Source organism: Theobroma cacao, chromosome 1, assembly GCF_053813885.1.
Source record: "Theobroma cacao isolate CCN51 chromosome 1, ASM5381388v1, whole genome shotgun sequence".
Taxonomy (NCBI): Eukaryota; Viridiplantae; Streptophyta; class Magnoliopsida; order Malvales; family Malvaceae; genus Theobroma; species Theobroma cacao.
The window spans coordinates 5105886-5118146 of NC_142639.1; the positions used below are offsets into that span (position 1 = coordinate 5105886).

The following is a 12261-nucleotide window of genomic DNA, read 5'->3' on the forward strand; positions in this document are numbered from 1 at the left end:
AATCTCACACATATTCCCCTAGGGACTTGTCTGCAATTCCATGACATACTTACCCTATACATTCCTAGCCAAAGAACAAAATCATCCCCAATACCCTATCGGCACAGCAAGACAGAGAGTATAACACACTATCCAGATTATACACAACAATCACTCCACAAAATATTACTATGATCATGGTTTGACCCTTATATCTTACTATGATCGTTCCTCGAGTTCCCTGTACGTTATCGCTGGAATAGTTAAAATTGTTTTTGAGGGTGGGCCAAAAGCCATTTTGGTTTTAAATAGCCTTGATGTGCTAAACTTTCAGAAAGGAAATGAGATAAGAAAAAGGTGAGAAAATGAGGGGAAAATTCAAAATGTTTTCCAAAAGAAAAGAGGAAAAATATCAAAATGAGGGAAATTTTAATTAGTTTATATGGTGCATGAAGAAAATTTATATACGAAAAATCAGGGAGGTGAAAGCACTAGACTACCTGTCCGTGAAAGGTGTAACTGAGCTTGGTTGGAGTAGGTGGATGGAAGCAGCAAGTGATTTAACATGCTTCAACTTCTACTTGCAAGGGATTTAATTTACTTCTTTTGAAGGGCTAAGGCAAGTCAAGGTATGCAATCTAAGTTGCAAGGACCTCATTGCCGGTGGTGGTCATTGAAGCCTCTCAAATTTGTGGTCATTTTAGCTGATGTGGTGAGAGGCATATGTTGGCTTCTTGTGTAGCCTTAACACCTTGTTTGCCTGTTTAACCCGTATCTTCTCGTGTCGTGTTTAAAATTGTCATTTCTACTTTTAGTGCATGGACTCTCCTCTGTTCACAGATTGCATTTTGTCTTTTCTCTTACCTTGTTTTTTCTAAGACTGTGCAGCGGTCAGTTGCAATCGAGCAACCGTCGGTCATGTCAATCGACCTCGCTAGTCTATCAGCTAGACCCTGGGGGGGACTCCTTCCCCCCGAGCCGACCGAATAACCGGGCATTGACTGTTTTAGTTTCCATTGAAGGTGAAAGCACCAAAATACCCCTTATTAAACACTTTCTCTTCTACCCCCCATAAAGGTAAAAATGTAAAACCCCATTCAAAAGACCCTAAACCAGTAATCAACTTCTGCAGACCTAACTCATATTTTCTCCCTTTCGGCCTTTCCCCCGACAACCTCCTATTTTCTCCGTTCCCTTTTCGCCTCATATAGCCAACGATCGTCTCATATAACCATAGGTGCTTCTCAGTTGCTATCAATTGTGTTTCTCAGTCAAAATTGCTGCCATTGCAAGGTAAACAATAGTTTTTTTTTAAGTTATTTTGTGAAAATAAGCAGAGAGAGAAAGTTTGAGAGAAAATATGTTAGAGATTAATTTGGTATCAACTGTAACCGACCGACTCGCCTATCTCAAAAATTGATCGAAACTGATTTTGGGGGGAGGTGCAATTTGATTGGTTAATTTGGTAAAAAAAAATTATCAGTTTTATGAAAAATCGACCGAAACCGACTTTACTCACTCCTAGTTTTTTCCCATCTCAACTCATTGCAGGAAAGTTCCAAGGTTCCGGACGCCAATGCAACATATGCCCCGCTATTAGAAGAGTGAGCTTGCTAGAACATATTTACAAAATATGGATGGTTTCATCTAGGAAGTACGATTTTAACTGTTCAGAGGATATAAGCAGACATTTCTAAGTTTACGAAAATTAGGAATTTAGGATCCAATAGTGTCACCCCGTTAGCCGATTTTGTATGCAAATGCTAAGAACGTAGGCGTTTCTTTATATTTTCCGTTCACCTTGACCAATATGTTATTTTCCTTGATATTCTCGTATTTCCATTAATCAAGGCGTAATCTCTCGGAGATCTAAACTGATAATTAGATACTAACGAGTTCATGCAATAACCTGGAGTGACCTGATATTCATTCGATTAAATATTTAACTGTCTCCATCTACCGCTGCCAAATGGAACATGGGGTTTTCATTTCATTTGGCACACTGAAAAGTGAAAAACTTCTCATCATGCATGATTCCCTCACCCTTCCTTCTTCAATAATTCATTTGTGTCAGACAGTATTGCCAAATAGTTTTATCGTGAAACACGAGAGATCGTACTCACAACTTAGAAAAGCTGAAGAAAGAAAAAAAAGTGGTGGGGATTGGGACAAGAAGATTCATTCATATGTATATGGTTGCATAAATTATTTAAATGCAACATGGAGGGGTACGTAGTTCGTCCTTTTCTCTCACCACTCAATAGTAATTCTTGATATCTGTTGATGAATGCATGATTTGCTTTTTCAGCTGTCCAATTGAACCAAAGATTATTAAGTAGGAAAATATGTCCTAACGCAATATATAGAAAGCATGCACACGAAAGGGTTAATCCTTCCATTAAATTGCTTTTTAAGTTGGAAAAGTTACCATTTTATAATAATATCTTGCACAATTAAATCAACTTGAATCCACAATTCAGTTTAGCACACTGTAAAAAAACCATCTCCATTTACTGCAGTTTCCAAGCTGCTTTTAATTGTTGGGAAGGACAATAAGCGGTCACCACAACACAATGATTAGTGGCTGAGCCATGCCAAATTTATTCACTAACAAATATGTATCACCCTTGTTCATTGGAGATGATATGGGTTTTTGGAATATGTTTAAGGCCCTAGGAAGGAAACCTTCAGGTACCTATTCTTCTTTTCCTAAGTCGTTCAGCAATGATGAAAGCCAGCTCGAGAGATTGAGAAGCATTAAGCCTTGGGTCACACTGTTGTGTGATAACGTGAGCTTAAGTCATCGTAAGTCACTGTCTGAGACCCTCCAACGCACTCTGTCACGTTTTGCCCAATCATTTCTAGATGGATGCCTCCAGGGTGATTGCCTTCTTGCTCATGGACATCAAAAAATGCTTGGACCTCAGCCTATCAAAAACAAAATAATACTTATAACTGCAACATATGGTAAAATGTCACCAGTGATTGAGTGAAGTGGGAGGGAAGTAGTTACCAGAATTGCATCAAAGGCACGAGTTTTCATCTGCTAGGAAAATAAGAAGCGAATTGTAATACCCAACATCCCACATCTGATGTGAATATGATTGTTAAGACTTATATAACAATCCAAGCCCACCACTACTAGCAACTTGAGCTTAAGCTTTTGAGGACCACGTGATTTAGGCTCAAAAAGCTGTTGGGCCAGTGGTTGGACTTTGGTCGTTACAAATGGTATCAGAACTTGCACCAGTCCGATGTGAACTTTCACATTGCTCTGGTGAGATCTTGGTCCCGTGGATATGATGTGTGGCCTTGATGAGAACATCAAGGATTTGAGTGGGTGGGATTGTAATACTTAACAGCCCACATCTGATGTGAATATGATTGTTAAAACCTATATAACAATCCAAGCCCACCACTACTAGCAACTTGAGCTTGACCTTTTGAGGGTCACGTGGGTCCCGTGGATATGATGTGTGGCCTTGATGAGGACATCAAGGATTTGAGTGGGTGGGATTGTAATACACAATAGCCCACATCTGATGTGAATATGATTGTTAAGACCTATATAACAATCCAAAGTAATACCCAACAGCCCACATCTGATGTGAATATGATTGTTAAGACTTATATAACAATCCAAGCCCACCACTACTAGCAACTTGAGCTTAAGCTTTTGAGGGCCACGTGGTTTAGGCTCAAAAAACTGTTGAGCCAGTGGTTGGACTTGGATCATTACACGAGCAATCAAATTTTCCGTGTTGCAGTAAATGTCAGTCCGATTTTTGTTGGGGCTTCATTATTAGTGTTGCCTGGAGCCCATTCTGGCACAGCCAGACCCTTCAAAATCAAGCTTAATTACCTGCATGCAAACAGCCCTGGAACTAAGAAATTAAGAACTAAGAAGACATTAACAATGCTTAAGTTGATAGGTGAGATGAAAGAATAGTCAAGGAAAGATCACTTAGTGATAGTACGTAGTAGAGGTTGATGTGATGTCCCTTGTACTCTTACTATAGAGAACTAATTCCTCATCCATCAAGTATGATCTCTTTTTAGAATTATCAGTCACATATACTTCTACCAGATTTCTTGTCTATGCCTCTAAATATATACCCAAAATTCTCTTCACCAGCCAGTCCATAGAAGAAAGAATTGGATCAGATTTTTTTCCCTTTTCCAAAGGCTGTGAATTGAATTTTGATGTGGTCGTACATAAGATGGCAATTCCCTAGTGGTGGTAGTTGCTGTCGTTCCCACTTCGACAGTGGTGCTTGATCTCACAAAATCCCTTGGTCTTATCCTCTGGCCAAACCAATACTGCCGTTTTAGCTCTTCAAGATGCTCTACGTAGAACGGTTAAAAGACGATATCATTCACTTTATAACTACATGTTCTTTTCTTTGGATTTTCTGACACTTGCTTGTAAAAGATATCTGATAAAGTCATTAAACAGTAGCAGGGGCCATCCACAGTTTCAGAGAAGGTAGCAAGGTTGCTTACCATCAAGCTACAACAGAGATGTTGATCAAGTAAAATTAGAGCTGAATTGTTCAGTCTTATACTGACTTAAAACAGAGGTATAATACATGTAAGAGTTCTTGACTAAAATTGTACAGAAAGTAGATTGTGAAGAAATTTCATGGCCTTTACCAATCTAATTCTTGTGACTGGTGAAGTGGTTTAAAGTATGAAACTTCATATGTGAAAGTTCAAGGCTGGTAAAAGAGTTTGACAAGCTCAATTCAGTTGAATTTAAATAGGTTTTTCTTCAACTCAATATTTTCTTCCCCTCCTTTGCAAAACTGAACTTTTTTATGTATTTATTTATAGTACGAATCCTGCTATAGAGAGCAGAGAAGCACCAAATAATCAACAGCTACAGAACAGAAATTAAGAACTGACTACTGAGTTACAACCATCTCACATGAAACAGTACAAGCGGTTAAAGCAATAAAACACGGTAAACCAGCTAACATTTGACTTGGAACAGCAGTTCTCCTTCTTGTTCAGTTCAGTTTTGTGGTCATCCCCAGTTGCATGATCCTCCTCCTTGTCAACAACGAGGATGTTATCACCTACAGAGTGATCTTTACTCCGTAGGAATTGAGACCAACCCATGAACGTAACCGGTGCTGTTGATGGTAGCAAAGCTGCTATGCAATCTTGGTTCTTGCCGTAGGTGATTTATTTCTTTGAGCTGTTAAGTTTACAGAAATGTAATCAACACGGGTTGCTAATATAGAGAAGTTAGAGCCACGGGGAAATTCCATTGTAGGTTCAATAAGAGATTAGAGTGGTATGACTAATGGAATACTTTGCATTTTCTTTTACCCTTATTGCAAATTGAATAAGTTTATACCTTTGACTAGTGAACCTTCATTGAAAGTTCAGCATTGGTGCCGTACCAAAAACAAACCTTGAATTAATTCTAATTTGGTGCCGTATCATTTACAAACATGAAATTACATTATAATTTGTAAAGATAAATATTTAAAAATTAATAAATATTTTGATAGCTGTTTGTCAACTTAACTTGGAGACTATTACTGTATTGAAAACACAAATAAAAATTCACAAATGGTGCTATTTCTCTTCTTAAAAACAAAGTAAGTTGAAAAATTAAATATATATTAATTAGTTACATACAAAAAAGTTTAAAGTGAAAACAAAAATAAAAAAATAGTCAAAAATTAGAGATTTGATTCAAAAGATAAATAAGTTGAGAAAATAAAAAAAAAAACAAACGAAGAAAGATAAAGAAAATGAGGAAGAAAGGAATGAAGAGAAAAACTAAAGTGGAAAAACTAAAGAAGAAATGGACAAACAATTCTAGAAAGAGAAACTCAAAGAAACTTTGTAAAATTAAAATAATTCTAATCAATTGCATTCTTGAAAATTAATCCAAAAACCACATCAATTTAAAAAACAGAAAAATTCATGCATAAAAAAAACCAATAGGTAGTTCATATTTACCTATATGACATTTTTTTCTAAAAAAGATAAAATTGTAAATTTAATCAATAAAGAAATTAAACATTAATAAAAAATAACAAAAAATTAAAAAAAATAGAAAAATTAAACAAATCTCAAAACTCACTAAATCTGTAACTTGATAATATTATATCAATATGGTTTCAATAATATACAATTATAAAGTAAATGGTTGACTAATATTATATTTTGTAAAAATACATTTATCTATGATATTTTTAAATATTCAGAAAGTAATAACAAAAAAAAAATTAAATGAGTTAAAAGATAAACATCTAACAAAATAATAATGACAGACATGTAAATTAAAGAATATATTCTTAAAAAAGAACATATTCTTGCTCAAAAGATAATTAAAAGTAAGTTTATTATGAGATAAGATGAGTAACAGGTAAAAGAAGTCAATAATTAATATAACTTGAGTAAAAGTGCAAGTCGATTATTATCTACAACCGAAACGTATAACCATACACTTAATCATATAAGATAAAAACTAAAGAAAGAATTTAAAAACTTATATGGAAGACTTCTAATTTCTATATGGAAGCAACAATATTATAAGAATAGAAATAATAAAAAACCCAAATAATGAAAACTTGAAAAAATAAAAAAATCATGAGATTAAGAAATAAAATAAGAAAAATATAGAAAATACCTTTGAAACAATTATAATTAGAAGCTATCTTTAAAATAAAGTAGTACTAATCAATCACATTCTAAGAAATTAATCCAAAAACCAGATTAACTTAAAAAACAAAAAAATTCATGCATGAAAAAAATAACAACAATTGGTAGTTAATGTTTACCTCTATGACAATTTTTCTAAAAACAAGACAAAATTATAAATATTATCAATAAATAAATAAAACATTAAGAAAGAATAACAAAAAATTAAAAAAAAAAAGAGAAAAACCAAATAAAGAATTCAATCTCAAAACTCATAAAAAAAAAAAACTTGTCTATTATGTTCCAATTTTTCTTTTTTTTTTCCTTTCTAAGAAATCATGCCCCCCATAGTCTCCATTTAAGATGCTCTGAATATTAACATAAATAAAATACCTTCAAAATTAATAATGATAATTAAACAAAACAAAACAAATAACATACAATGATCAATGAGAAACAAATAAAAAAATCACAATGCGGAACAAAAGCAAAAGTAAATTACATGCAACCTAAAATCCTTAAATCCAAAAACATTAAAAAAACAAAAATAAACCAAAAATAAAAATGAAAGAAGGAAACCCAACAACCAATTTCTATGACTTGAAGAAAAACTAAACAAAAGAACACCATAAACAAATAAAACCCATATTATTAAGCAATATGTTGAAGAATATGTTTTCTTATTTAATAAATTAATATGAAAAAATATATTTTTTATTTAAAAATCTATATTATTAAGTAATATGCTGAAATAAATATAAACAGACAAAATTATCCTGAACATCTTCTAAAATACCCAAAATCTCATCAATAAGAAAAATCAAACGAACACATTCAACAAATAACAAAATACTACACATGTTCCATGGTCAATTCAACCCAAATCAAACCATCATGTGTCAAACAACTAAGCTATGTAGATATCAATTAATTAGCTTATCTGGAGACAACTTTTAATGTATATAGATGACTAATGGAACCCTAGTTAAGGTGTTGTTTTCTTACAAGTAATTAAGGTGGAAAAACTTAACAAGCAATTGACTAAGAAATCTAGAATAACCAAGGAAGATAGAAGGAAAAACTTAATAGGCTGGATAATCTTCTTCATACTTTCTCAACTTATTAAATCTATTAGAATTTGACTTGACAAGTCTTATCAATTGCAGCCCATCACCTATATAGGTCATCAATGATATGGCCCATCCAAGATCAAACCCCTTAACAACTCTCCTTTAATGGCTCCACGGACCACTTCTTTTGACCTGTAGCACTCCCTTACTGTTGTGTCCACGTTGTACTGTTTGGGAGCCCCATAGGGTTTCCTTTTATATAAAGTTATAGATTTTTATGATGATATTTTCATTTGAAATATATAAATTAAGACGTAATTTTTAAAAAAGTTATTAAATTATTAAAAATTTTAAATAATTTTTTTTATTCTATTTAATTAAGTTCATATATTTTTATTTTAAATCAAATAAGCTCTTATAACTAATAATTAATTAATCATTATTAATCAAAATATCATTTCTTATTTTCTACTCACATGACGTTGATGTAAATAATAAAAACGTTACATGATCAGGTCATTATGTCATATCAATATGTCATATTATCATCTATTATTATATATCAATATGTCATACCAACTCTGCATGGTATTAAATCACTAATAAAAATTAATCATAAGAGCTTATTTATCTTAAAATAAAAATACAAAAACTTGATTGAATCTAATAAAAGAATAAAACTTATTTGAATATTTGTAAATAGTGTAGTAACTTTTCTATCAATTAAGAAATATATATATTTTATAATAGTAAAAATTTTAAATTTTTTTATAATATTGATGTTCATTTTTTAAAATTTCAAAAAATAAAAAATTTTAATTTTAAATCTATAATATATAAAAGTAGTATTCATAAACAAAAACAATTTTATTTCAAGAGAGTAATTCACTTTTGATTTTTTGTTTCTTTTATTTTTATAGATTTTTTGGGTTGGAATGTTAGTGTGTCTGAATATTCAAACTTTGTAGCCCATCACCTTATCATGGGCTTGTAAAGCTGTAATAATTCCCTTGGGCTTTGTATTATTTCCTGATGCTCAAGCCCTATTATATATCTCCAAAAAAAAATGTCCAATAAGAAATGGGAAAAAGAAACGAAAAATACGTGTCCTATAGCCATGGCGAGTGCACAAAGTCCACACAACATATTCCTACCTGGCGCACTTTAACCTCATTTCAACTTACCTAAGCTAACGTAAGCGAATAGACCTCCGCGCCCAAAACCATTGAATTCATCGCCACCCATCGCCATCTTCCTTCTCTCTCGCCAAAAAACCCTAACAATGTCTTCCCCTTCAATGCAAATCCATCCCAAACCCTAACAGAAGCCAATACGACACCCTTTAACTCCAAAACACGAAAATGTCAATCGCGTTTCAGAACCTCTTCACTCCTTCGTCTCCTCACTTAAACCCTAATCTGAAAAACCCTAATTCATTTCCTCCAATCACCACCCGCCATCTCAGCTTCACCTTATCCAATTCTCAAATTTTGCATTTCCGGACCCGGAATTTTCTCAATTTCAAATCCCCCCACCCTTCTTCCCATTCCCTTCTCAAAGCCTACGAATCCGATTCTTCAATTGCCGCCTCACAAGAACAAAACCCTATATTTAATGATTTCAATTTAGATTCTTTTCTCTCAATCGCTGAATTTTTATGCATTCTTTCTTCAGCTGTTGTTTCGGTTGTTGGTGCCGTTTCGGGATGGAAAGGTGTCATTTTGGGTGGAATTTGGAGGAGGGTTATGGTGTGGGGAATTGTCGGATTGGTGAGTGGGGTTGCCATTGGGGCGTGGATTAGGAGGCGGCAGTGGCGGAGGATTTGTGCGGAAACGGTGAAGGGTGGTGGAGGAGGAAAAAATTTAAATTTAATAGGGAGGATTGAGAAATTAGAGGAGGATTTGAGGAGTTACGCTACGATTACAAGAGCTTTGTCTAGGCAACTTGAGAAGTTGGGGATTCGGTTTCGCGTTACGAGGAAAGCTTTGAAAGAGCCCATTGCTGAGGTAATAATATATAAGCATTTGTTTTTGGTTTGATACTATTAAGTTTTTAGTTAGAGAATTAAAGGACTTGAAGAGATTGAGAACAATAATAAAAAATGGTTTCTAATTTTTGATATTGAGCTTAATGTTTATAAGGATATTGACGATATTTCTGAATAGTCAAGTGTGGATGCTTCTCAGTAGCTTGCTTAATTATACACTGGAAGTCGCTAATCATTACTATCTCGGATTTTCTTTGAGACAGTCATAGAGAAATGGCAACTCATCCAAAAAGTTAAATTGAATGTTCAAGAACACTGTGACCTGCCAAGCTAATAACCATTTTAATTTAGGCTTATCAACAAAAAAAGAAAAACCATTTTAATTTCATTAAGCTGCTATTTATTATTTACTCTCAATGGCTTTCTTTCTAGCCCTTAAATTTAGGTATAATTTTGTGAAGTGTGAAAGATTTTAAGTAGGAAACTGTTAAAATATAGATTAAGAAGAAGAATGAAGGAAAGATAGAGCTATGAGAACAGGCACTGAAGTAACTTCATAATGTTAGAATTTGCCTTGGGTGCTCTAGTTATATAAGAAGAGTGCTCCAGATATATAAGCTTGCAATTAAACAAAGTCAAGGTGACTATGTTAGAATAAAAAGAGCATATTCAAGGCAGCTGAAGATATAAAAGGAAATACCTACTTCAAGTAAAACAGGTCAATTGGTTAGAGTGCTAATGTGGAGCTAAGTAATTTTGCAAAACACAAATCTCACTTCTATAAATAAGTTCACATTCACAATAGAGTTACAGTTGTAGACTGAAGACTTTGATGAAGGTTTGTCATTCAAGACGAAGGGTGTGTGCGTGTGTGTTCAAAAGCCTTTTGGTATTGTTGAGTCCAAGTGTCAATCCATTTTACAGAGGCAAATGTTCTCACAATTGTATTTAATTGTGTCATCATTAGTCTATGTAACCTGGTGTTTGACTTGACAAAATTCATAAAGCAATGTTAGCCGTCGCTCCAATGTGATAATATTGAAGATCTTATGCGCACTTTCTGCTGAGTAAATGGGAAGACAAACTGTTGATAACAAATTGTGTTTACTAATTTATTGTGATTTTTATATTTATAACTTCTAACCATTTTGCTGTGTCTGAAGACTGCAGCTTTGGCTCAAAAGAATTCTGAGGCTACTAGAGCATTAGCAGTGCAAGAAGACATCCTAGAAAAGGAGCTTGGTGAAATTCAGAAAGTTTTGCTCGCAATGCAGGTAACATTTTAGTATTGTTTAATTACATGAATGGACATTTTTAATTTTCTGAAGTCGTAAGGAATATGATGCTCGGTTGATTTACTAGGAGTTCCATAATAGGGCTTCTAGAGCTACAATCTTCTTGTTTACATGAATGGACTTTTTTAATTTTCTAAAGTCCTAAGGAATATGATGCTCAGTTGATTTACTAGGAGTTCCATAATAGGGCGTCTAGAGCTTCAATCTTCTTGTTCTGTGTATTGATTTAAGGGTTTAAACGAGTATATAGTGGTCAAGCTTTTTTGTCTTTTGGGATGGTTTTAACTTTTGAACGCTTCAAAAAGTGTGTTCCCTGATTTAGAGGCCTTAAGCCTCTCTAAAACCAATTGAAAGTTCATGAGCTGTGATTCTAACCCAAGGAAACTGGATTGCATGCATGTTGTTCTAGAATCATTGTACCAATTGAAACCTTGTTGTTGTCTTCACTAGTAGTCAGATGAATTATTACTCAGTAATAATAATTCTTGCTTGTGGCTTTTGGTTTATCAACGTTTAATTAATGGTTAATTAAATATATGGTTTTTGTTGTGTAGTTGTTGCTGTCTTTTGAAAGTAATTTAATTTCAAATATTTAAATGTACTCTGTAGGAGCAACAGGGAAAACAACTTGAGTTAATCCTTGCGATTGGAAAGTCAGGGAAGTTGTTTGAAGACAAGCGGGAACCTAGTCAAGAGAAAAATACAGTTGAAGCGTGTAATCTGACTGAAGAGGTGAATCAAATGGAAATCAATCAGACTCAACCTTTAGGTACAAGCAAGGGATCCGGCAATGACAGAGCATAAGATTTGAAGCAGTGGGTGTATGTAATTAACAGCCGTGATACCAGTTTGTCTGATCCTTCTGTTTTTAAGGCACTAGGACTCCCATAGATGCCACCAGAGCCGTGCTTGGGCATAAACATTCCTGAGAATCTCCTTGTTTCTTGACCCCTGCAGCCCTGCTAATTGAAGATGGAAAAAGAGCTAGAAAGGGATAAAAACAATAAAATAAAATGGGAGACATGCTAATTCCTCGTTGAGCATAGAAACATGCCAAGGTGAAAGAAGTGGCTTTTTTGTGGTTAGCTTGTATGTGTAATTCTTCCTTGTATGGTATTCTGGTAATCATACCATTTTTTTTTTTGTTCTATTTTCTTTAATTTATAGTAAAATATTCAAAAATAGTTTTCTTGTACATCTTGTTGGCAGCTTTTTTAATGCTCACCAGCCCTGCGAACTAATTCCCCTTTTTTTAATCTGTTTGCCCTAC

General features: G+C 33.8%; 1 protein-coding gene across 1 annotated transcript; it reads left to right on the plus strand.

Annotated features, from left to right (window-relative positions):
* The first annotated feature begins 8889 nt into the window (after nucleotides 1-8889).
* Nucleotides 8890-12186, plus strand: LOC18611534 (uncharacterized). Its single transcript, XM_018114434.2, has 3 exons — nucleotides 8890-9715; nucleotides 10860-10970; nucleotides 11601-12186. Exons 1-3 carry the CDS (start codon nucleotides 9071-9073, stop codon nucleotides 11793-11795), a joined length of 951 nt encoding a protein of 316 aa, XP_017969923.2. The 5' UTR covers nucleotides 8890-9070; the 3' UTR covers nucleotides 11796-12186.
* Nucleotides 12187-12261: the final 75 nt, after the last annotated feature.